The 27951-nt window shown below is 35.7% G+C and overlaps 1 protein-coding gene across 1 annotated transcript; it reads left to right on the forward strand.

Moving 5' to 3' along the window:
• Positions 1-1217: 1217 nt before the first annotated feature.
• RHON1 (Rho termination factor) lies at positions 1218-9330 on the forward strand. Its single transcript, XM_006857233.4, has 3 exons — positions 1218-1333; positions 1411-1529; positions 7874-9330. Exons 2-3 carry the CDS (start codon positions 1490-1492, stop codon positions 9025-9027), a joined length of 1194 nt encoding a protein of 397 aa, XP_006857295.3. The 5' UTR covers positions 1218-1333; positions 1411-1489; the 3' UTR covers positions 9028-9330.
• The last annotated feature ends 18621 nt before the right edge of the window (positions 9331-27951 follow it).

Raw genomic sequence — 27951 nt, forward strand, 5'->3', positions numbered from 1 at the left:
GATCTTAGACCGCGCAGAAATGCAGTTCGCTGTGCAGAGTTAATAAAGTGCTATTTATTACCGTGCTTAGCACAACAGTGAATTGTAAAAGAAAAACCTTGCAGTAGGCTGTTCACTGCCCTCTCACTCAATCGAAGCATCCTTTTTCACGCCCTCAAATTTCCTGGACACGTATACAGAGAGATGGATTTGGTACAAAACAAATAACGCCGGTTGTTTTTGTTACGTCGTAATTAATTTATAGGATTGTTTTTGACTCGGTGACAAACATTCGAACATAATTAGATTGTTGCCAATCGGCTTACTGATATAAATCATATGGAGCAGTGTTATCCCGACACTTGATTCTTCTATGGTGCCGGCACTTGGCTACATTCCTACATGACTTGGGTGTCGTATCGAGTATCGCCATTGTGTTTTAGTATAGTTCCTACACTTCATTTATATAGTAATTTACATTTTTATATCATAAAGTTTTAGAAAGGGTTGTATATCATGGGATCATTTACTTTTAATATAAGAGTTCACAATTGTTTTTAGCCATTAGATGTGAAATCCAATAGATTCAACTGTGTCACAATATTTGAGAAATTTTATTTCGAACTTTGTGTCCAATTAATGACACATCCTCAACCACCCGATTTTACATCCAGCAGTTAATAATAATTGTAACTTCCTTGTATAAAAAATAAACAGTCTCATTGTATATATTTTTAAAATCATAAATATTCATGGTGTATATGAATTAAAATACAAAATTATAGCGTATTATCTTACTCAATCAATGGTACTTGTAAAAGCATTGAGTTTTAGGAACAATTTATCAGGGAAAATTGTTTCATGCTCATCTATCTTAAAGATGTATGCAACTTGGTGTTTCATCTAAAAACAATAAAAACTAACTGTCAAAATATTTTTTTATTAGAATTATTATTTTTAATTTTTAAAATTTATTTATTTTGCATGATCTCGATGTTAGAGATTATATGTCCTTAAAAATTATGTCTTAAAATCCATCTAAAAAATATATTGATTAAGAGGTCCGCATTTGTATATATGCGGGCTTGGCCGCATAGAAACCGGGTCCCACAAAAGGCCAAAAAGAAAGGGCGAAAAAACGGCACAAAAACTTTGACAAAATTACCCTCATCAACTGCCTAAATATCAGATTCGTGTGTCATGTTTCCCTCTATGCCATCGGTTTTTCGAATGAGATTAGAGGCCCTTCGTTCTCTAGGGTTTAGGGTTTCAAAGCTCAGACCACTTTGTTACTTCTCTTTGCACTCAATTCAACCCTGTTAAAATTCCTACGAGTTTTAGGTTTCCATTTCAAGTAAGTCTTATCAATATGGGTTTTAGTTTTTACAGGTTTTCTTTCTCTCTAGCCTAATATTATTCATTTATATGCAGGTCACTAGGCATCTTCTCACTCTACAAAATAGCTAAAAGATGCGCTTGCGCCATTAAAGAAAACCATTGGTTTTAGACAATGTCTGGAGCGGTTAAGCTCTCCTCAAGCAATTTACCAGGTAGGTCATTTTTAAATGAAATCTCTTTTTCTTTCCCTCACTTTTTGGGGATTTTTTTCTTGGTGTAATGGGCTTGATACTGGTTATATGCTTATTTATAGCTTGCTTTTTACTTCTGAAATAGTAATATCAATTTAATTGTTGTTTATGATGTAGTGCTTATTTTGTTTGCCTTTTTCTTTGCTTTGCTTTTCTGAAATTGAGTGATGAACATTTAACCTGTTTTTGCAGGCCTTACTTTATATTTGTTTTTCCAAATACCATAATACTGTTTTATTTTAATCTGCTTCTTGCTTGCATTTTTCTTTTGCTACAATTGGGTCATCTATGTTTCATTGGTTTTTGTGGGTTTTACTTTTTGATGACTTATGTGTTTCACTTGAGATTGAGATTCTGTTTTCTGAAATTGGGTCATTGATTTTTCACTGGTTTTTATTGGTTTCGTATGACATTTAATCCTTTGGCATGAGCCAGGGTTGTTGAGTTGCTCTTCAAGTATGTACTAATTAATTTGCTGACTTTTTCTTCCCCCTTCCAGTTGAGGTCTCCATTCCCTGTTTACCTCTTGTATTTATCAAACTGCTTGATTTCCAGTTTTTCTAAAATATGTCGATTGGACATATTATTGCTCAATTTGCTATTTTGTGCGGCACGGTGATGACTTGATTTTTATTGTATAGTTAAGTTCCTTGTAGGCATAGAGTTTTACACTATAATGTTTGTGTAATGTTGTTAAAATTTAATTGATATACAGAAAAACTTTAGATAAGGTTGCAACCTGTTACTATGGAAGTAAGTTGCCCCTCAAAAATCTTGTAGAAAATTTATCAAACTGCTTGATTTCCAGTTTTTCTAAAATATGTCAATTGAACATATTATTGCTCAATTTGCTATTTTGTGTGGCACGGTGATGACTTGGTTTTTGTTGTATAGTTAAGTTCCTTGTAGGCATAGAGTTTTACACTATAATGTTTGTGTAATGTTGTTAAAATTTAATTGATAGAAGGAAAAGTTTACATAAGGTTGCAACCTTATACTATGGAAGTAAGTTGCACCTCAAAGATCTTGTAGAAAAGAGTGTTCCGATGTTGGAAAACCTTCCAATTGATCATTTCAACTTTGAGATGTATGGATATAAAGAAAAAAAGGAATTTAAAGTCCTAAACATAGTGCTTCTTGTAACAAGTTATTATATGTACCGTCCATTTTCAATATTTTCAAGTGTTTATAGATCTGCTCGATCCACAAACACCATTTTTTGAATTTTAAATTTCATAATTAGGATTGAACATGAATTTTCAAGCCATCCTAAGATTTTCGACACCGGAACTATATCTTCGGGCAAAATTTAGAGATTTTTGACATTGGAACTACAACCGCGAATGGAACATGCGCTTGAGCGTTTAGGCGTGTGTGTGTGCTCTTTTTTATGCAGATCGGAACGAACGACGAGAGAGATTTTAACGACAAGGATACGTTTAGGCTCCAACCTCATCGCCTGGGCAGTCGCCCTCTTAGAACAATTATGCTGCTCTCCGGCTGTCTGCCAGTGCGGTTTGGACATGAGCTCTCCTCATACTTCAGCAAATCATCTCTTATTTTTATCTCGAAACTTGCAATATGAATTCAAAAGGGGGTTGGCTGGCAAAGAAGAAATGAAAAGGAAGGGGGACCTGAGTTCTCTTACCCGTTTGAGCGTTACAAGACTCGGCAATCAAAGCAACCAAAGAGTCAGAATTCTCTTGACTACCAACTCAAGATGACTCCACTCGAGTGAGTGAGGGTGAGAGCATCTATATCTCTCACAACTCGACTTAACTGTACGGAGTGGAAGTTAGAGCGGTAATTAGAAAGCACTAAAAGCACTAAATCAAATGCACAATGGATTAGAGATACTATCAATATACAGATAGAGTGAGGAAAAATGACGGGGAAGGTTCGTGTCCCCGCAAAGAGGCGGGCATGCATGTGAGTACGAAAGAGGCAAAAAGATGAGGATGGGGCCACACGGTAACATGGCCGTAGTTGACGGAGCTGTAGGTGACGAAGCCACAAGTGACGGAGCTGGAGGTGATAGAGCCGTAGGTGGTGGAGCCGCAGGTGACAAAGCCATAGGTTTTGTTGCGGCTTCGTGCACAGCTAAGGAGTGCAAAGAGAGAGAGACGGAGCCGTAAGTGATGGATCCGCAGGTGACGGAGCCGCAGGTCTTGTTGCGGTTTCGTGCACTGCGAAGGAGTGCAGAGAGAGACGGAGCCACAGGTAACGGAGCCACAAATTTTGCTGCGGTTTCGTGCACAACGAAGGAGTGTAGAGAGAGAGGCGGAGCTGCAAGGATGGAGCTGCAGGTTTTGCTACGGCTCTGAGTTGCTGTGCGGAAGGAACGAGGTAGAGAGAGAGGAGAGAGAGTGGGTGTGGGGTGTAACCTAGCCTAGGTGCACCACCTTTAGACTCCTTGCTTACACATGAGAGAGAGAGGGGCTAGACGTGGGTCAAGGCTGATGTGTATGGACCATGGTGTGGGCTAGGGTATAGGTTAAAGAGTGTGAACTGAAGGGTAGGCTAGGGTGTAGGCTAGTGTGCATGGACCACAGGGTAGGCTAGGGTGTAGGTTGGAGAGCGTGGACCGTAGGGTAGTCTAGTGTGCATGGACCATGGTGTAGGCTAGGGATAGTTTCTCTCTCTACGGAAATTTTCTCTCTCCTCACCACTGGATTCAAGGTTTAGAGGCAAAGCAAGCTTCACGTCTCAATTTCATTAACAAATGATTCATCCCTTGTACAATTGACCTAAGTTTGCCTATATATAGCTACCACAAAGCATGGGTGGATGCTCAAACCTAAGCTAAATTGTGGAAAAATACAATTAAATGGAATTAAAATAAAATCCCGTTTTTGGACATAATGAGTAAAATACCGCTTAGATCTTTTGAGCTATTGACAAAACCATCCCTCCCTGAGCGGCCTCTTGCCATTGCTAGACTTCGGGAGCTTTTTCAGATACTTGTAGCGGTGATTCGGATGATCGATCGTCTTAGAATTGATGCTTGATCCGTCACGAACATTTTGATGCCTTTTGATCGCCTTGAAATGGATTTTTCATGAAGAGGCAAAAATCCAGCCAAGTCCATAATCTTCGACCATAAATCCGGTGCGATCCGTGATGTTTCGAGTCATCATTTTGATCACAGATTGAAGAGGACATTGTTACGATCGTTTTGCACCAAATTTCGTTTGATTTGGTTTCTGTTTGAGCATATCCCAATTTGGGAAGTCCCCCGAAAGTGTAACTCCGACGACCGAAAAATCTTGACATCTCAACCTTGAAATTCGCACTGAGCGTAAAAATTATACCAAACTTGTAGTCCTTCGTGATACGATCGCAACGAACCTAATTTTGCGATGATCCGACATACGGATCTCAAGTTATGACTTCAAGAAGTACTGGATGTCTTCTTTTAAAATTCTGATTTTCATGTTTTTGTGCTCATCTTCTCTCTAGAAATTCTCTTGTCTCGGGCCACGTCATGACGTGTGCCATATGTCAAAACGACGGGGTCTTCAAGACTAGCTTGTATTCGAATTTGAGCTCGTTTCAACTCAAAACGAGCGAGTTATGAGCATTTGAAAATCATCGTGAGGGATAAAAACACAGTTTCCATTTATGGAAACTGGTTCACCGAGGTTGCACAGTAATAGTGTAAACTGGTTCACCCTTTATGGTAATTTGGGCCCATAATGATTTTGGAAACTGGTTCACCCTTTATGGAAACTGGTTCACCCTTTATGGTAATTTGGACCTATAATGGTTTTGGAATGTCCGATTGAGCCCAAATTTGGTCTCTAGGGGTTTTTTGACATTCCGGATCCAATGACGGTTGTCTGGTATTGTTTTGAGGCCCCGAAAATAGGGCTGTAGTTATAAGGTTCCTTTTCAGCATGATAGGAACTGGATTTGTGAATAGAATTTCGTTCTGATCATATCAAAACTTGTCGAAATGTCACGAAACTTTACGAGCTTCGGGCATCCCAAACCATCCTTCCCATGCATTCTGAAGCCGTTTTAGTGCTCTTTCGAAGGTTTTCCAGTTTTAGGCTTATTTTACAGTGTTTTCCTAATCTGGCGGTATTTTGGGTACCAGCGGGACCAAGTCACAACTGGACCTCTTCTTATTTGTACCGTGGAAACAAGTGCGTCATTCCTCCGGGCATCCCAAACGATCCTTCCCATGCATTCTGAAGCCGTTTTAGTACTCTTTCCAAGGTTGTCCAGTTTTGGGCTTATTTTGCAGTGTCTCGCGGTATTTTGGGTACCGGCGGGACCAAGTCGCAACTGGCCCTCTTCTTATTCATACCGCGGAAACAAGTACGTCAAAAATGACGTACAACAATGTGCCTTACTTGTAAAGTATAAGGGGGGCACCTTACACAAACTTCACCCTAATTATATTAGATTTAATTCGAATTAAATCTTCTACCTACTTAGGTTTTTATGGCATTCATTAGGACACTGCACTTTATTGTTTGGCCTTGCCCTTTTTATTAACTAATCTCATGAAATAAGACCCATCTGTGCAGAATTATGCTCCCATTGACTACCATGGTCATTAAATATTGTTAGAATATAATAGCCCTGAATAATTTACTTCATGGTAATGCTCGTTATATAGTGCTGGTGTTGCCGAATGGTTATGGAATTTGGAATACTGAGTGAAATTCCTGCTTTGTTCGTTTAATTTATGTAGTAAAATTATTTATAGTTTCTCTGTTGCTAAAAGCAACTACTTTGTCCAGAGCTTGGTAAGTGTCATGGATGCCTAGAGTTTTTTTTTTTTTTTCCCATTAATGGATTCTTGAGTTTCTTGGTCGTTAGTGGGTACAAGTTGGCCATGGATAGATGATTTTTGCTACCAAGTGGTTTAGCAACCAAAGTGGTAGTTTAGATACTGGTTTGACAAGGGGACCTTGAGCAGTAGTATCCAGGTGAGTGTAAAATGGAAGGTGGCAACCATAGGATCGTCATAAATTGGAAAAGGTCTACTCCCTGATTTGCTTATATCTATTCTATAGAATTGATTAGTTATTCTCCAGTTTATATATGATTGGTGGAGAAATTTCATCATCATGTGTTGATGGCTGATTGAAAATTTGGAAATTTTGAAGTCCTGCCACACAAACGTCACCCCCCCCCCCCCCCCCCCCCCCCCCCCCCCCCCCCTCCTCCTTTTCTTCTTTTATTTCCATCTGGTTGTGGGTTTGTGTCCCCATGGAGCGATCTTGAAAAATATTATTTTCCTAGGGAACACATTGGCATGCTCTAAAGGATGAAACTCTGATAGCATGTTAAAAAATATGAGGCAAACAAGTATACATCTAAAATTGTAAATCTAAAATACTATTATTCACAGGAGGCTGGGCCTCTCATAAGAGAAGGTTCCTAGTTGCTACAGACATGACTTTTTTAGACAATTGGATGGACTATTATTTCATGTAAATTGAGTGCCGTATATATAACAATAGCATAGTTCTTTCTTTGAAAGATTTAAACCTCCCAACAGCAGTTTTGTGTGGTACTGCCGACTTCCACATCAAGATCCCAAATTGTTCTTTCGTCCACTACTAGCAGTTATAATTGACATTACAGTAATGGAGCCTAATTGATATTGTTCCATCAAGATGCAATGATTTCTTACTGAGCTTTAATGCTACTTCATTTGTTTCTCTCACCATCCCTGTACCATTCGAACTCCATGAGCTAAAGAGCTCCTTTGTTGACTCAATTTTTCACAACCTTGAAAACCCACTTGTGAAAGAATGCTGACAATGCCATGTCACATCCCTCGCCTTTTTTACAAAATTGAGGTACAAGTCTTATGTGGACAAAAGTTCATGTATACAAAATTAGGAAAAGCTCTAATAAAATTTTATTGTTGGAACTATGAACAAATTCGATCTGTGTTAATAACGAAGGGAATTAGAGGGCCATTGTTTTGGTATAAACCTTCCATGAGTCTAATATATGGAGCATGAGCTGGATATTGGCCAGCAAGAAAAGAATTGGCATGGGTCGATGGTCTATGGAAAATCATTGTCCATCAGATTCATGACCGCCGTATGAAATGAAGAACAATGATGGAGAAAAAACAGTAAACAGACTGGGCTCATGTCCTGTTACGGTAGGTGTAACACTCCATCACTATCCACCATTTTATTTTACTCTCAAGACCCAATGTATTACAGTTTCATAGGCTTCATAGGCCATGGACAATAGTATACCTTCTTTGCTTGACGGCTTTCTCAATGAATAAATTTTACAATACCATTTCCTGTTTTATGGGCTATGTGCAGGTTATGGGCTATCAGAAGGAAGTCAATTCCCCTTTGGAGTTTCAAGAAGAACAGTTGTTTCATCTTATCCATATTCCAATGATTTCAAATATTATGCAAGGCCTAAGCTTTCCATGAGAAAATCCTTTGTTCCTGGCTCTAGATACTGTTCTCTTTATGTGTGTGCCGGGGACTCCGGCTTCCGTAGAAACCCAGATTTCTCGAGGCAAAACAGACAAGGATATCGAGGGCGAAACAGGCCAAACCAAGAGAGAGAGAGCTTAGAGAACCTTGAAGATTCAGAATATATCTCCTCAAAAAACGGTCCATTACTATCTTTCTCTAGGAGCTCCAAATTCCAAGCAACCTCCGCACCAGGGGCTAGAGAGAGTGAGATTGTAGAGCTTTTCAGGAAGGTCCAAGCCCAACTTAGGGAAAGGGCTGCAATCAAAGAGGAGAAGAAAGTTGAGGCGTCTCAAGCACAGGGTGAAAAAGGCACAGTAGACTCTCTCCTTAAACTACTGAGGAAACATTCTGCACAACATGGTAAGAAGAAACCTCAAGTTGGGGATTTTGATCGAGAGCTTTCAGAGACAACCAGCCAACTTGACCACGAGAAAAGCTTGAACTTGTTCGATTCTAATAATGAAGTTAAGAGAGAGGAAGAGGATATTGATAAAAATGAAATAGTTGGAAGAGAGGAGGTCGAAGAATCGGAGACTGTCTCTTTTGCCAGGCCAGCTTCAAATTTCAGGAGAAGATCACCAGTTCCTCGAGTGAAATACCAGCCTGTTTATTCTACAGAGAATACCAGTTCTTCAGATTTATCATTCAAGGTTGAAAAGAAGAGCAACAAGAGGGCTTCTGAACCGCAACCAAATCTTGTTTCTTCCACTGTGGACGATGAAGTTTATACTAAGCTTTCTGAGTCCTCAGATGAGGAACCAGAGGAAGCAAAAAATGAGCTTATGGACCAGGCACTCTCTGAAGAGAGAGAAATGAACCCCATAAAGTTGGAAAGAGAATTGAATTCCACAAACTTACAGAGAGATTTGAACTCCATGAAGTTATCGGAGTTAAGGGCTCTTGCAAAGTCTCGTGGAGTGAAGGGCTACTCGAAGCTGAAGAAAGGTGAGCTTCTTGGGTTGTTGAGTGAAGATGTAGAGAGTTACTGATTTTTCGGTGCCTATTGTTAAACTTTTAAGTTCTTGTTTTCGCTTTCTTTTGCTTTTTTAAGTCTTGGGATTTTTGTGTTACATGGGAAAGCACAGTCTCGAGTTTTAGCTTAGAACGTAAAGAGGAGCTCAGTGGAGGTCGAGTTTTAGCTTAGAAGGTAAAGAGGAACTCAGTGGCGGATATAGGGGCTCTATAATCAGTTTTGAGGTGGATGATCATGTTAATTTTGCTTGGTATGTGTATAGGCTGGTCGCCTCCTTTTGGAACTGCTTTCATCACAATAGAGCAACATATTTCTTTCACAGAGAGTGTATTATTGGTGGAGAATCACAGATAGAACAACATATTTATCACACACATGAGAAAGAGAGGGTGACCATTCGTGCTACATATTCACATGAGAGATCAATGCAACATATTTCTTACGTATAAGAGAGAGATGTAACATATTTCTTTTGGGCAAGCTTTTCTATACATCATATACTTGAACTCGTGCCTAAAAATATATATAAAAAAGTTTTAATAAAATAAAATGATTAAAATGTAAATTATTTGAAATATGGAGCGTGTGTATATCCTAGTGAGGCGTATTTAATAAAAATATGAAAAAAATAATTTACAAAATATAAATTGATTAAAATACTTTCAGAAAATTTACGGAGGTTATTTTATCAAAAATTTTTTTACGAATTATGTTTTTATATTTTTATTAACTGCATCTTATTAAGATGTACACATGGTTCAAATTTCATATCATTCCGACTGGTAAAACAAACATGAAAATTGAAACATTATCAAACAATTGTGATCGTGCGATGAAGTTTGGATGATGGTGAGGGTAGGTGAAATCACTGTTTATTTTCATCTATAGGGGTTTTGTAGTATCTTCATATATATATATATATATATATATATATATATATATATATATATATATATATATATATATATATATATATTGCCAAGCTTCTATGTACTCAGCATATTTGAAATACTTATAAGAAAATTCAGGATTTTGTAATTTTTTGCCCTGTGCGGGATTGGAACCCCACTCAGTGTAAGGAAGTAATTTCTTTATCTGTACTTTTGAATAGGTTATGATTCGGGTATTCTGTTGAAAATAATGGACAACAGAGATGGACCCTGTTTCCATCAGAATGGCTTCATAATACTCTCTGGTCTTAACCCCATTGATAGGATTAAGATGATTTAATAGGTATAATGGTGCAAGTTTGCTTGGATCCATGTGAACCTGATGTTCATCAAACAGTTACAACTGTAGAATTTGTAAAACTGTTCTTTTTACTTCATAAGTTAAGATAAAGATACATTCTACCATAAGAAATTAAGTGAGATTGACCACCAAGAAAGTTGGTCCGAGAGTTAAGACAAGAGACAAGTGAACGCCGATGCGAAAAGTACCGCCAAGGCCAGGAGAGCCGCTTAGGGAAAAAAGCTAAGGCCACTGAATGTCCAGATTGTCATTATCCGCAACCTACAGATGGCAAATCTCATAAGAAATCTTACTGGTAAAACTGTACCTTCATCTTCAAAACTTAGAGTTAAGAACAAAGAACAAATTATTATAAATGATATTGAGGAAAATATCCAAAATTGGAATATTCCTAAGGTACCAATACATGATGTCTATAATAAAGGAACTTTCAAACTAAAGATGGGTTATGCCATCAAAACTGTAGAGGAAAGTCTCTCAGTAACGCAAAACCAAGAAGACTTTCACCTACTCTCGAAAAAAGTAATAGAAAAACATAAAGAAAATAATTACAAATATTTGCACATTGGCCTCATTCAAATAGCCGTAAAACCTTTGACCCGACCAGGGTTGAACACTTCTGTGCTTGTATGCCTAAGAGATACAAGACACAATATATTCACAGACTCGCTACTAGGCATGGTTGAATCCAGCCTTTGTAGTGGTCCAATTTATTTTAACTGTTTTCCTAATTTTTCTGTTTCTTTAATCGACCCAAATATCCTAGATATATTAACAATAAATCTCAAAACACATGGATTCAATATGGTCCATGGTTCACAAAATTTAGCCATAGTCTATAGAATATATTATAAAGTCATGAATACACTAAGTCCTAATACCTTAAAACTTGATCAAAAAGATCAAACAATTTTGTTCCAAACAAATATAGAAAAATCTAATATGATAGTTCCAAAAACCATAAAATGGTCAGATATAATTCTACCTCAATCATGGGCATTACAAAATGCCAATCAACCACAAGAAATTCCTCAACATCATATTCCCAATCATATCATTGAACATACAGATGGAAATGTAGAAATACAATTTCAAAAAACAAATTTACATACACAAGATGATATTGACATTAATAGGAAGAGAAATAGTAAACAACATATACCAAGTAGGAAATCAATTTCCCACAACCCAAATGTTATCATATTACCTCCTCCTAGTCACCCTTCTTCATCCAATAATCAAATGTCTTTATCGAATTCAAATATACAATTTCAAGGAACACATAGAACCAGAGATAATATTGTAATTCCAACATATACATCAACATCTCATCCTACAACTTCTAATACTGAACCCAGTATAGAAGAATTGCAGGACTTCCAAGTTTGTACCTTACAACTTGAAGAAGAGGATAATACTCAATATTCAGAAGAATATATAGCAGCATATCTAGCCGCCAAGCTAGAAAGGAAGCACAGAAAAATAAATAAAGCTTTTATTAAAAAAGATTATTTATCAGAAGAAAATAAAAATATCCGAGAATGGTATGTAAAAAGGTTTCAACCACCTAGACTACTGGAATTACTACATAAGAAATATAATAAGTTCTTACACAAAGAAAAATTAAATATAGGATTTTTCCACTGGCTAAAAGATCTATGTTTAGAGAAAAATATTACTATTCCTTCATTTGATAAACTCAACAAATTCAAACAATAGAAGAAAAGACATATATAAGTACTGATGGTACTACAACAGCTAGTATACATCCACCGGAGAAAAGTATTATACTTAAAGCAGGCATTCCAAAAAAGAATGAACCCGTACATTCCTCATCTTTCTATGATATAATGGCTACCCCATACAAAGCCATACCTAAAGAAATCAATAAAAAACAAGAGTACATACCTCATATTGTAGAACAAAATAATTATACAAACCTATATCTACAATCCCTTGGAAAGCAAACTGAAAGAATAGAAAGAATAGTATCCAAGGAAACACCTACTATATCTCCCATTCCTAAATCAGTATTATTTAAACCTCCTCCTGAGTTAAACAAGAATAAATTCCACATTGAAGATGTTCGATTGAAAAGTCAAAGGCAGAGAGAATAGCCTGCCAGCGGGCAAATACACTTAAACAGGAAGTTAAATACAAAGTAATTGAAGAACAAATACAAACGCCTTCAATACAACAAAAAATTCAATCAATACAAAAGCAAATAGAAACATCAATATGTAGCGAACATCCTAATGCTTTTTGGGATAGGAAAAAACATAGTATCAGCCTACCATATGAATCAACTTTCACTGAAAGCCAAATCCCTACCAAAGCTAGGCCAATACAAATGAATACTGTTTTGTTGGAAATGTGTAGAAAAGAAATAGCAGAACTCCTACAGAGAAAGCTCATACGACCAAGTTCTTCACCTTGGAGTTGTGCAGCTTTTTATGTAAATAAAAATGCTGAAAAAGAAAGAGGAGTTCCTAGACTAGTTATAAATTATAAACCATTAAATAAAGTTTTAAAATGGATCAGATATCCAATTCCAAATAAAAAAGATTTATTGGAAAGAGTTGCTCAAGCTTGTATATTTTCAAAATTTGATATGAAATCAGGATACTGGCAAATCCAGATCCAGGAACAAGATAAATACAAGACTGCATTCAATGTACCCTTTGGACAATATGAATGGAATGTAATGCCTTTTGGTTTAAAGAATGCACCATCAGAATTCCAAAAAATTATGAACGATGTATTCAACTCATATTACCATTTTATGATAGTCTACATTGATGATGTCTTAATATTTTCTGAATCTATTGATCAACACGTAAAACATATCAATACATTTATCCATGCTGTAAGCCAAGCAGGCTTAGTTGTTTCTGCCAAAAAGATTACACTTTTCAAAACCAATATTAGGTTTTTAGGACATATAATATACCATGGTACTATTATCCCAATAGATAGATCTATAGCTTTTGCTGATAAATTTCCTGATAAGATTCTTGACAAAACTGAACTACAAAGGTTTTTAGGATGCCTCAATTATGTTAGTGATTTCTATCCTAATCTTGCTTTAGACTCTAAACCCTTATATGATAGACTCAAGAAGAATCCTCCTCCTTGGTCTGATATCCATACTCAAGCAATAAAGGTAATAAAGAGTAAGGTCAGAACCCTTGAATGCCTTTTTCTTCCTCATCCCACTGCTTTCAAAATCATTGAATGTGATGCATCGGATAAAGGACTTGGTGGAATATTAAAACAACAACTAGATTCTAAAGAACAATACATCCAAGGCTTGGAATACAACCCTATATACCAGGAAAACCCAAATACTCCAAACACTTCTTTTGATTTTCCTACCTACCTGAGAAATATGCTTCAAACCAACCCACATGCTTCCAAGGAAGAACTGGAAAAACAGATGAAAGAGATCTTTGCTGAAGCCAGAAGAAAACCCACCTCTTCCGAAGAAACAGTCCAGTCTTCTCCACTACACATCAATAGGTACCTCCAACTCAGTCAGAAGGATCCAGAAGAAACAGATCCAGACGAAACGGATCCGGAAGAAGATGATCCAGACGAATTCAGCCAGAGACCATGAATTGATCATCCATCACCATCCAGGAGCGATAACAACAATACAAGACAAATAAGGGTCCCATCACAGACAGCAAATACTGCACTCAATTGTAATAAGGCCAAAAGAGCCTAGATGCTTTACTTTTTCATTTTTAACTTTTTGTACAAAGAGCATCTCCCTATGCTCGTATGTTTTGTCCACTAGCACCTTTCTCTCTCTTGTCGTATTCCACCGACACTCCCTCTTGTCGCATTTGCCGACACCTGGGCCCCTCTCCTTTGTCCGGACGTGCCAACGCTCTCTTGTCCACATGTGCCGACGCTCTCTCTTTCTTGTCCACATCTGCCACCTCTCTCTCTTTCTTGTCCACATCTGCCAACTAAGGCATCGCTCTCTCCTGTCCTCTTCTCTTAATGCGTGCCAGCTGGCCCATAATTGAGATTCCTTTCGAAGGCCTCAACTCCTATAAAAGGAAGGCTCCTCCCTCGTTTGAAGACAGGGCCTCTTCTCTCCTCTTCTCCTATCCTAAGCCTCTAAGCCTTCACCTGAAAATCTCTGAGCCTCTACCTGAAGCCTCTAAGCCTTCACCTGCAAACCTCTGAGCCTCTACCGGAAACCTCTAAGTCTTACCTGAAAACCTCCGAGCTTTTCCCTGAACCCGCTGAGCTTTTCCCTGAAACCGCTGAGCTTCTCCCTGAAACCTCTACAGTCTACCTCTGCAACTTACCTTGAACCTCAGACCTCAGAACTCATATGATTCTTCCTCCTCTACTTCTAGTGGTTCTTATACTGAAGATATAGACACTAATGATCTTGATCTTATAGGATCAAACAGTTCTTATACTGAAACTACTACAGAATCATCAGAAGACTGTAGTTGCTCAAAAATCTATTGGAAAAGGTTGTTTTGCCTCTAATTGATTATCTCGACGTCGAGATGTATGACTATGAAAAAAGAAAGCATTTTGAGTACCAGAAATGATGTATCTTACAACACATTACCTAGACCGTCAATTTTAAAGATTTTTATATGTTTATATATCTATTTGATTTTAATTATTTTTGGAGTTTAAAATTTTATAATTAGATATAAAAATAGATTTTGAGATAATATTAAAAATATTTTTACATCAAAATTATATGTATGAAAAAATTTGGAGGTGCACCTTAAATGGATTGTTTAACGTTGCAACCTTATGAAAACAACACCTTATATATAAAGTTTTGAATAAAATAAAACTATCAAAATACCTTAAGGATATTTTGATTATTTTATTTTATTGAAAATATTTTTTTATATTTTGTTTAATTGTGGCCCATGGAGATGTTGGCATGCACTAAATTTCAAACTCATAATTTCTAGAATAAAAATTAAAAATAAAATAGTATAAGACATCAAATAGTCAATGATTTATTTAATCTAAATTCGACACGGGATGGGGAAGTATAGAATTTCTTAAATGAGACTGCGAGAGTGTGTCTGTAATGCAATACGGTTGTTTTTCTGTCTCGACCGCGAGCGCCGGAGTTGGTGCCTTCTTCACGATTTTTGAAAACATTGCTGTTTAAAAAATCGCTGATCCGGCTAGAGACTAACTCGTGTTGCCTGGGATGGTGGCCTGGGTGAGTGGGGTCTCTTAAAAAGCTTTCATGATATGAATTTTATATAGAAATAATTAATTTTCATTCTTTTTGATAAAAGGAAAACGAAGTGTAGAGATTAATTTAGTGGAGTCGTCCAAATAAAGAGATGGTCCTAACAGTGTGAATCAACAAAGCAACATGAACGATGGAATTTGTCAATTACATCCCTTTCCCTTCTTTGGGTCTTTTAATTTTATCCCAAAAGGGTGGGCTCTAAACCATCATAGTGAAGCGCACTTTCAACTCGTATTGAGAAAGGTGGTTCAATACTGGAAATCTTTGTAATAGCTTTATAAAACATTTTCATCTTCAATTATAAAATTTGAAGTTTAAAAAATAGCGTAGATCGAGCAGATCTATGAAAATCTAAAAATCTTTAAAATTGACGGTCCAAAAATACGTTACAATATGCATTATTTCTAAAACTCAAGATCTATTTTTTTCTCATGTACATGCATCTTGTTGAAGTTGAGATGATCAATTTGAAGATATTTGGGCATCAAAACAACCTCTTCTAGTGAAATTTTTGAGGCTCTAATTTGATTGTTTAGAGCCTCGGCTCTATATAAACTTTTTCCATCCCAAAATATCATTGGTTCGAAATAGAGTTGTGGGTCAGTGTTTTATATATGGAAAAAGTATATATAAGGTTGCAACCTTACCTCTATAGCTTCGGATGCACTTCAAAAATCCATCGAAAAAGATAGTTTTAATGCTGAAAAACCCTTTGATTGATCATCTCGACATCAAGATGTATGACCATGAAAAATAAAACGATTTTAAGTCTCAAAAATAGTGCATTTTACAATATATTATCTACATCATCCATTTTCAAGATTTTCATGTGTTTATAGATCTACTTGATTTTAACCATTTTTTAAATTTAAAATTTTATAATTAGATATAAAAATAGATTTTGAGATAATCCTAAGAACATTTTACATCAAAATTATATATCATGATAAAATTTGAAGGTGCACACCTTACCTCTACAGCTACGGATGCATTCGTATGCCAACTGCACCCTTTATATATATATATATTAGCAATATACTGGAACTTGAAGAATCGAATTAGCTTTATTTTAGAAAAGAAAAAGTTAACTAGTTTGGAACTTCGTGCTTATTCAGACAAGTGCCTCAGAGGAGACATGTCTATTTTTCAAGTGAATATGCCCTTTGGCGTTTGACTCATTTAGGGACTCCAAATTTTGAATTAGAGACACTTGTCTATTTTTTAATTATGTACCAAGGTCTGAAGTTCCAAATGGCTTAGTTTTTTTTTTTAAAAAATAAAGCAGGGCTTTACGTTCCAAATAAATATGTTATTTACGGTAAAAAAAAACATGAGTTCAGAACTTGAAGCTCCATTTTGGGAAAAAAAATATGGAAAAAGCACCGAAATTGCATTTTGGGTATAGTTTTGAGGTACACCTTAAATAGTATAAGGTTGACGCCTTACACAAACCTCACCCTTCTATTTCTCTTCGTAACTCGCTCAGTCGTTCGACTATAAAACCCTTACCTAGGTTCCTTCATAGTGGTAGATGCCCGACCAACTTTGATCCAATTATTGCCACGAGGCAGCCTGGCCCAACCGGGCCCATTCAGCTCTGCCCTAAAAACCCACTAAAATGTGGCCCAAGGGCAGGCCGGGCAGCATAACATTTCCGACCAAGCCCTTTTTGCTTTCCTTTTCCTTTTGTTTCCTTTGACTCTACTAGGTTGAGTTGTGCCAGGCGTGGGTGGGCTCGGGCCAGGGCTGACCTAGCTCGTTCCCGACCCTACTTTTATGTGAAAGGTCCAGACAGACCGGCTTAGTGCATTTTAAGGTCAGGGTCTGAGAAACCCTGCTTAGTGTTCCTCAAATCCAAAAAAAAAGAAGTACATTGTGCTCTGATGGGGTACATTGTAAGTTTGTTCACATTTCGCGTATTAACGTTTTATTGTTATAGTGTACTCCTGCAGGTGCAAATTGTGCAATTGCTCCTCAAGTAAAATGTAATTTTTTATCTGAAACTTGGTGATCTACTTCAGAATCATGATGTTTTTAGTTTTATTTAAGTATATTTTTATTTGAATGAGCTCCTAACTTTTGGGCTTTAACAAACACTAGGTCCTGTTCGTTTAAAATGGTGTCACCCGGTTCCGACCATAAGTGCTGGGGACACCTATTTTTTATATCAAAGAAGTTTGGATAATAGGAATGTATACAATGAGATCATTTAGATTTGGTATAAAGAGGTCACAATTACTTATAACGATTTAACGTGAAATCTAATGACTTAGATATGTCACAAAGTTCAAAAAAAAAAATTTTGACCTTTGATGTTGGTCAATGGAATAAATGAGCAACTGAAATTCTCATCCAATAGTCAAAATTAGTTTTGACGATCTTTTACCAAAAATAAATTGTCTCATTAATACTTTTCCTTAATAATATGCTTCAAGTATTTCCTTAATAATATGCTTCTAAGTAGTTAGGATTATGTCATGTTGTAAAGCAAGGTCATGTGTATTACATGATCTTTTCACTTCTTAAAGCACTGAAGAGTGCACTGTTGTGAATATCAAAGTTTGATTGAAATGTTATATTGTTTTTTGGCACACAATTCATCCTATATTTGCGAGCCTTATTTTTGTTTTTACAATATATAAATATTTTTGTTTTTACCATAGATAAATATTTTTATAATATAGTGTATGACATTGGAGGGTAAGCTTATTTTTGTTTTTTTATTATACAGTCTATGAGGTATTGGAGAGGAATAAATTATAATTTAGTTTTTTTATAATGAACTGTATGAGGTATTGGAGGCGAATAAATTAGAAGTTAGTTGTTTTTATATTGAAGTGTACGAGGTATTGGTGGGGACTAAATTATTGAAAGGTTTGATAAAGATGTATATGCTGTGATTGACAAATTTTGACTTATATAAAGGTTTGATAAAGATGTATCTTGATTGACAAAAGTTTGAATTACTAAAAATTTTGAATTATTATTATATAATGATTTTACCTGTATATGTTCCCCATTTCTATAATTTGCAAAGTTGGCTTATTATCTAACCTTCACAAATTTTAAAATTTGAGTTATTATTATATAATGATTCTACCTGTATCCGTTCTCTATTTCTATCATTTACAAAGTTCGTGTATTATCTAACTTTCACAAATTTTGAGATATTAGTATCTAATCACTTTCTCTTCTCCATCTAGTAAATTTTGAGTTCCTAGTAAAACATATTAAAAGCCCGTTTTAACTATAAATAGTTAATCAAAGTACATTTTAAAATCCTATATATTCTTAAAAGAGAAAGGTTTCTATACTTCTCCTATAGCATAGAAGATCTATGCTTCCCCTATTATCCAATCGTCTAATTTTGATCAAGAGAGCCACTTACCGTTTGATCTTAGATCCGATGACTCAAAGTATTTTATTTTTAGTTTGTTTTTATAAAAATTGTATGAATATAAAATTTGGTACGTGCCATCTTCTCATTGGGGCGCACCTATAAAAAATATTAAAAATAATTTTTCAATAAAATATAATGACCAAAATACCTCTTGAATCTTTCAGGCGTATTTTGGTTATTTTATTTTATTGGAAATATTTTTTTTATATTTTTTGCTAGTGCGAGTTTAATAGAAAATTGAACGTCCAAAATTTGGTGTCAAAATAGTTTATAGAAAAAAAATTAAAAATAAAATAGTGTAGAGACGTGACATTGTGAAATCTTACCCGCCATTCAGAATGGACGGTTGGATAAAGGGAAGTATATAAGTTTTATGTTATAGGGGAAGCATAAAAAGCTTGCATTTTTTAAAATATATATGTCAAAACCATATGCAAAGCAAATTGAAAATTGGTTTTTGAAACTAAGTCTTAATTTTATGATGCAGGGAGATAATAAAACCAGAAAATTGACAATAAAAAGAAGGAAGGTTAAGAGAAAAATAACCTTTCTCAAAGGTATGCAAGGGAATTCACCCCAAAATAATCTCTTTGAAGAGACCAATTTTTATTCAATTCATTTATAATGAAAGGAGATGTCCTTTTAAATAGACTAAAATAAGATAACTAATAAAAAGCTTATCTCTACACCTATCTTTATTTTCTCTCTCGCATATTTATGGGCTTCTAGATAGCCACGTTTTCCCTCTCATGTTTATGGGCTTCTACACCTAGCAAAAGCATTGGCATCATCACTTATCTTGCCTGGCATGGGTAATGGCACTAGGTCCAACGCATGATTAGGCGTCCGCCCATTAACAATCTCAAATAGTGATTTTCTTGTAGATCGATTTATTGAACTGTTGTAAGCAAACTCAGCTTGAGGTAGAGTGAGGTCCCACTAAGATATGTTATCATCAACAATACTCCTCAAGAGGTTACTAAGGCTCCTATTCACTACTTTGGTCTGCCTATCTGTTTGAGGATGATAGGCAATAGAAAATTGAAGTTTGATTCCCATGCGCTTCCATAAAGTGCGTCAAAAATGACGTAAAAATTTTGTATCCCGATCAGATGTAATAGACTTAGTAACACCATGTAGCCTTACAATATCTTTGAAAAAGAGATTCGCGATATGTGTAGCATTCATAGTTCTTCTACAAGGAATAAAATGTGCCATTTTGAAAAATCGATCAACAACAACAAAAATAGAGTCCATACCTCGTGTGGCACGTGGAAGTCCAAGTACAAAATCCACAGAAATATCAACCCATGGGGTATCAGGAACAGGAAGAGGAGTATAAAGACCTGTATTTTGTGTGTGACCTTTAGATACGTGGCAAATTCGCCATCGGGTAAAATATCGATCAACATCTCGTCACATATGTGGCCAAAAATATTTTGCCATAGTTTTGTCATTCCCAAAGTGTCCACCCAAGCCCCCACCATGAAGCTTCAAGATTATCTTCTCCCTTAGGGAGCAATCATGTATACATAACTGCACACCTTTAAAAAAACAACCATCATGCACGAGATACTCACCCATAGGGTCTCGCCCATCAACACACATTTCAAGGACCTTGCTGAAAGTTGGATCAACTTTATATTGATCTTTTATCACTTCAAACCCCAACACTTCTATAGACAAAGTTGTAAGCAATACTACCCTTATACTTAAAGCATCAACTGCCTTATTTTGGGTTCCAACCTTGTGCTTTAATAAGAAGGTGTATTCTTGAGGGAATGTCATCCACTTAGCATGTCGCGCATTCAACTTTTTCTGAGAACTCAAATACCGGAATGCTTCATGATCTGAGTATAAAACAAACTCTCTATGAATCAGGTAGTGCCTCCAATAGAGTAAGGCTTGCACCACTGCGTAAAACTCGAGGTCATAAACCTAATACCTCTTACGTACATAATTCAATTTCTCACTAAAGAAGGCCAATGGTCGTCCCTCTTGACTTAGAACTGCCCCTATGCTAACATTTCATGCATTAGTTTCAATCTCAAACACCTTAGAAAAATATGGTAACGCAAGTACTGGTGCTTGCATCATCTTTTGTTTAATTAGAATGAAGCTCTTTTTAGCAGCGAGACTCCATGAAAAGTTTTCAGCCCTTATACAATCAGTCACTAATGCCATTAGAGTGCTGAAATTTCTGATAAATAGACGATAAAAGGTCGCTAGGCTATGAAAAGAACGCACCTCAGTGAGTGACTTTGGCACCGGCCACTCAGCTATGGCTTTCAATTTTTCTTGGTCAATCTTAATTCCCTCAGATGAAACAACATACCTCAGAAAGACAACATTGTTAAATGAGCATTTGTTCAAATTCACAATAAGTGATTCCTTCTTTAACACATCAAAAACTTGTTCCAAGTGATTAAGATGATCATGTGAGTTAGCGTTTAAAACCAAGATATCATCAAAATAAACCACAACAAATTTACCAATAAAAGGATGAAGTACCTCAGTCATTAGGGGCATGAATGTACTTTGTGCATTAGAAAGACCAAATGACATCACAAGCCACTCATATAGTTCATCTCGAGTTTTGAATGCGGTGTTTCATTCATCTTCAAGACGAATCCGAATTTGATGGTACACACTCCTTAAATCAATCTTTGATAAAACCTTAAGTCCATTAAGCTTATCTAACATATCATCGAGCCTAAGTATGAGAAATCGGTACTTGATTGTGATTTTGTTGATTGCTCGACTGTCAACGCACATCCTCCATGACCCATCTTTTTTGGAGTCAGTAATGTAGGGACGGCACATGGTGACATGCTTTCTTGAAGCAATCCCTTTTTAAGCAAAGCAACAACTTGTCTATGCAACTCCTCATGTTCCATGGGGCTCATTCGATAATTGGCCAAATTTGGTATGTTAGATCCGAGCACCAAGTCAATGTGATACAGAATATTTTTCATTGGAGGAAAACCATCAGGTAATTCTTCAAGCATCAAATCTTTATACTTATCAAGTAGAAGTTCAAGAGACTTAAGAATTGCAGTCAGTGCAGAATTTTCTTTTGCAACCAATACTTAAATCACATCCATATCCTTGCTGTCACTTTTTAATTTTTGAACATTAAGCAACTTTGAACCCTCCTCTTTAGTGGATTTGGATGTAGGAAGTTGCTTCATAGGGTGAAGTATTATATTAATACCATCCTTAACAAAAGAATAAGTGGTTGGCCTAGTTTTATGTATCATATCATGATCATAAAGCCATGGTCTACCAAGTAATATTTGACATGTATCCATACGTGCTACATCACACCACACTTTATTTTTATAATTAGCACCAATGGAAACAGAGATTAAATGAGTAAGAACTGGTACCTCACCTCCTTTATTGAACCATTGGATATGATATGAGCGTGGGTGCTTATGTTCCTTCAATTGAAGTTTAGCCACCATCTCTTTATATACAATGTTTTCACTGTTCCCACCATCAATTAGTACTGTGCATAACTTGCCTCCTGATGTGCAAATTGTTCGAAAAACATTATGTCACAGACACTTTTCAACCTCGTTAGGTATTGAGGTTGATAACATAGTTCACTGGACAACTTAGACTTCACCCTCTTCATCTCCATGCAAATCCTCAACTTTACCTTTGAAAGGCCCAGTCCCTTTATAAGATTGGCTCGTCCCAATATCACCTTGGCCTTCATATGTATATCCTTCATCAACTTCTTTTTCATAATTTTCTTCAGCCAAATTAACTTTGACAATGGGTTGACGTGAGGGGCAATTAAAAGCCATATGTCCAAGCTGTTGACACTTGAAACACACTATTTGTGTATTATCACAAAGTGTTTTAAGTACTCCCAACCCTCTCCCAACACCACATCTCCCCATATTAGGGTTTGGCCTAGTTGGAAATTTCTGAAAGGTTTGGTTTTCCGCCCTATAGGTGGTCTTCTAAATGTTACTTGTTGCCCCTGTATTGAAGTAGAGCCTTTTGTCACTGATTTATTTCTCCCAAGGATCAGATTGACTATTTCATCTGCTTTGAGGGCCACAGTATAGGCATCAGACATCTTATAGACATCTTTGAAGGCCAATTCATTTTGAATGCCTTGATTTAGCTCATTCAAGTAACGATTTATTTTTTTATCTTCATACTCTTGTAAATTTTCCCTAGATGTCAAAATATAGAACTCTTCAAAATAGTCACTTGTTGACTTTTCACCTTGCTTGAGGTTTTGACACCTTTGGTACAAAGTTCGGGCATAATTTACTGATAAAAATTTTCGTCGCATCCTCGTCTTCATCTTTTCCCACGAATTAATCTTTTCCTTGTCTTGTCAAAAACGATCCTGTTGCAAATCATCCCACCAAACCAATGCATGGCCAGAAAATTTTGTGGCTATGAATTTTATTTTTTTGTGATCTGCAATATCTTTGTACATAAACACTTTCTCTACTTTACTTAGCCAATCAAGGAAATCATCTGCATGCAATGGACCATGGAACCCTGGAATATCAATTTTTATTCTAGGTTCTCTTTCTCTTTCTCTTTCCAACAACCAAAGAATTCGTTTTTAGCCGGGGCGACCCGAGGTTGGTTAGGAACAATATGCATACACTTTCATCTCTGTTGCCTTGAGTTCCAACACCGGTCTCCAGATTCCTTCCATCTTGAAGCTGAGCGAACCTTTGTGCAAGCTCATCGACTTTCGTAGCTTCATGCATGAATTGGTCTACTCTCTCTACTAGGGCTTGAACTAATCCAATCAATACCTTTAATCCATCGAGGGGTGTCTCTTGTGAAGCCATCGGAACTCGCTCTGATACCAATTGATGCAAGGAGAGAATAAAACCAGAAAATTGATAATAAAAAGAATGAAGGTTCAGAGAAAAATACCATCTCTTAAAGGTCTGCAAGGGAATCCACCCCCAAAACAGTCTCTTTCAAGGACCAATTTTTATTCAATTCATAGACTGATTTACAATGAAAGGAGATGTCTTTTAAATAGACTAAAATAAGATAACTAATAAAAAACTTATCTTTACACTTATCCCTATTTTTTCTCTCTCATATTCATGGGCTTCTGGATAGCCATGTTTTCCTCTCATGTTTTACCCAAAAAACTCCTAAGTTATTGTTGATAAAGATAAAATCTCTTCTATATTTACCTTTGTCCTAATTATATCCCTCAAACTAACCCAATCGATACAAAATAAACTCTAAAGTCGCCCTATTAATTTTATATATATATATATATATATATATATATACCCAGTCACAGAAGAACATGACTACATCATTTTAACTCTAGAAACATTCAATCCACTTGAACTTGAATATTATGTAACTCACACTCTATACAAACTTGGACAAGATGGAGGGTGCTTCAATAATTGGGCAAGTTGAAGTTTGGTTTTGTGGAACTTTTTTGAGTCTCAACCTAACAACCCAAGTTTAAATGACTCAATTTTAGCCTGTTTACTTTGCAAGTTTGACTTGGACAAAATTTTCCTTTTGAAGGCACAATTTCGATATAAAGAAACGGCAAATGTTAGATAAAATTAGAAAAATTCGCCCAAATCATCGAATTTTAGTCTATAAAAAGGCCATTTTCGGCGCGATGTATGACTATGAAAAATAAAAAAAATTTTAAGTCTCAGAAATAGTGTATTTTACAACATATTATCTACACCGTCCAATTTCACGATCATATGTTTATATATCTACTTGATTTTAACCATTTTTGAAATTTAAAATTTTATAATTAGATATAAAAATAGATTTTGAGATAATCCTAAGAACATTTTACGTCAAAATTATATACCATGATAAAATTTGAAGGTGCACCTTACCTCTACACCTACGGATGCATCCGTAGGCAAACTGCACCCTTTATCTTTTATACTAGGAGGTCGCAATAAAATTTCGAAATTAGTGGGTTGTAAGAGTGTCATAAAATAGACGCGAAGTTCCAAAAGAAATTTTTTTTAGTGAGAATGGTTGTGATCTCCTTGTACAAAAAAAATAAATGGTCTTTGTAGGCAATGCCTTAGTTAATAATATAAATATATTGTGAAGTAAAATAGATTTTGACTCTTTAGATCCAAGTGAGAGTACTCTACGCTAAGGCAAATTTAGAAATCAAGTGAATATCAAAGTAGGAACCCTCCATATATAGCCCTAATTTCGTATATACTTGAATTTTAATTTTTGAAATTTATTTAATTTTATAACCATAAAGGTCATATTTTTTACCCAAAATTTTTGTTTCCTCCCAACATACCTGGAAATCTAATAGATTCAAGGTCCTGAGATGGACCAAACAGATCATATTTGAGGATGCAAATTTTCTTTTGAAAGGTCTTGTGTGCCTTTTGTGGGTCCAACAAGTTTTACTATGTGATCAATGCGTACAATAAATAGGGATGTACTAATATAATGGATCGATGAACATTTGAAAATGGATGTTCTAGATAACTATATAGGGGTAGAAATCCTTCTCTCTTTTTTTTCTTTTTTTTTTTTGTCATAATTCAGATTTGTAAAGTTTTTTTTGGTATCTCAGTGGAGGAGATGGCACCTACCCATTTTTCATTAAATATTAATAAAAAAAAATACAATTCATAAATTCACAACCCATGACGGGGCAATTGCGCAACATCATTGAGTTTTGTAGTTCTAGAGATCAAGATAATAAGTTTAGTTTTTTGAAGCCAAAAAACCGCAATTTCTAGTGAGATTTGAGGTGCGGGATAACATTTTTAATGATTTAAATACCATACAACTGTTACCGGTTGTCATGTTGTAAATAACAACGGGCACGTTATTTCACGTAATGACCGCCCAGCAGCAATATAGGGCGTTATGTATGTAATATCAATTATTTTTAAAAAAATTAACGAGTTATTTGTAATTTAATTAAATACATAACATGCTCATTACATCAGACATTAATAGGAAACTTGGTTTTAATGAGAAGTTGGATATCTAACGTGCCAATGGTGCCATTTCATAAACATCCAAATCAAGTTTTTTTTTTTAATGTTAACATTTAAACTTCTCATTAATTTGTGAAAACATTGTATATCAAATTCTGGTTGCTAAAGAAAAATGCGTAAAAAAGAACTAAAATTTAATTACAGATAAAGAAGAATTCAGAGCACCTTGTCTTGCTAACATATCAGCTTTCTTGTTACTTCAATAATGATAACTTGTTGTATACCTTCCATTAGTTTTAAGCCTTGCAAAACTAATCTGAGCTTTACTTCATTAACTATGGTATTCCTCATACAGCTAAAGCATGTGAATTCACAATATCTTAGCAACCATACGATTCCCGCCTACCTAAGTTCGTCGAGAGAACTATAATCAAAGTTAAGCTTCATAGTATCCTTTGATTGTGGCCTTTACCTATCTTGTATGTGTGCTTTCAAGGTACTCAAATTGAGTACTTTTTGAAGCTTGTTTATCGAATCAATTCTTAATATCCCCAAAGTTTTTTTTTTCGCTTTTTAGGTAGTTCAGTGGTAGGAATGAAACTCAAAATGTGTCGTTGTGATACCTACAAAAGTTCCTTTCTAATTGAAGTCCTCTAGTTTACCAATCTTTTCTTATTTTACCCTAATTTTTTGGCATCTAGGGCGCTCCCATGGAATGTTTACCGCTTCCTCTCCTTCTACATCTCCGACATTAAGGCAAAGCTCAAAATCTTCCTCTCCTTCCACATTTCCGACGTTAAGGTAGAGCTCAAAATCTTCCATAAGAATTGTCCAGTTTAAGGCAAATGGGCAAATATAAATATCCATAAAATTTGTTCAGTTTCATGCAAATTGGCAAATTTAATAGAAAAAATATCTATGAAAATTCTCCCGATATAGGGATCCATGTAGCAATTTTTTAAAAGGCCCACATCCATATAGCTTTTGAGGGAATGACAATTACGAATAGATGACTCCTCATTCTCTTTGCATAAAATGATTTTTTTTTTTTTTAGTAAATCAATGGGGAAGAAAGCCTTTATTTTTATTTTTTTATTAATAAAAAATAAAAATTACAAGACACTATTTTACAACCCTACAATAAAGCCATTACGCAATATCATCAAGTAAAAAACAAAAAGATACATACTATTTGTTATTATATTCCCTCTCCTTCTTAGCATATCAGCAGTTAGCAATGTCCCTAGGATTAGTATCCCAATAAAAGTTTGAATTTTATAACGAATTGTCAGCTTTTATAACCATGCAATACTTTCAGTTGTAGCTTCCTATATTATTTCATCTTCATTGCTTGGGTAATAGTGTTGCTGCAGTGGTCCAATCAACTGGGTGCAATCAAATCATAATGTTGTGTATAAAAGGACGATCGTTGTGTAGGATCCAAGCAACATGCTATAGAAAAAAGCACATGAAAACTAAAAAAAGTAAGGGATCGTTTTTAAGGAGAATATTTATCTTTTGTATTCACAATCATTCACATTTATTAGATGTCAAATTTGATGGTTTAAAGATAATCATCAAATATGAAAAAAAAACAACAAAAAAAAATTAATACCTCTGTAGAATAATAGTTCAATGGTAGGAATTGTGCTTAGATGTAACGTTGCTAAATCCCAGTTGCTAACCTTATGCCCAAGCCCAATTCCTAATGAAAATTCAAAGCTACTAGTCATATAGGCATACTCAAATTGTGGACTACTATGTTATTGTTAAATTATTTTAGTAGTTCCAACACAATTTTATTTCTTTGACGATCCATTTGGATTGCTATGGTCCTCAAGGACCATCTTTTCCTTAACCAAGGTGGGAAGCCTGGAGGTGGCAATAGACCCGGACCTGGTCGGGTCCAAGAACACTATTCGGGTCCGGGTCTGAGTCCGAGTCGCATATTATATTTTTGCTCTTAATTTATGAAATATATTTAAATATAGATATCTTGATTTTTGGGTCTAGTCAAGCATTGGATGGGTCCGGGTCCCACATTATTTGTTATGGGATTTGGTCATGTGTCCA

The sequence above is a fragment of the Amborella trichopoda genome, chromosome 7 (genome assembly GCF_054954075.1).
Source record: "Amborella trichopoda isolate Santa Cruz 75 chromosome 7, AtrichopodaSantaCruz75HAP2 v2.0, whole genome shotgun sequence".
NCBI classification, from domain to species: domain Eukaryota; kingdom Viridiplantae; phylum Streptophyta; class Magnoliopsida; order Amborellales; family Amborellaceae; genus Amborella; species Amborella trichopoda.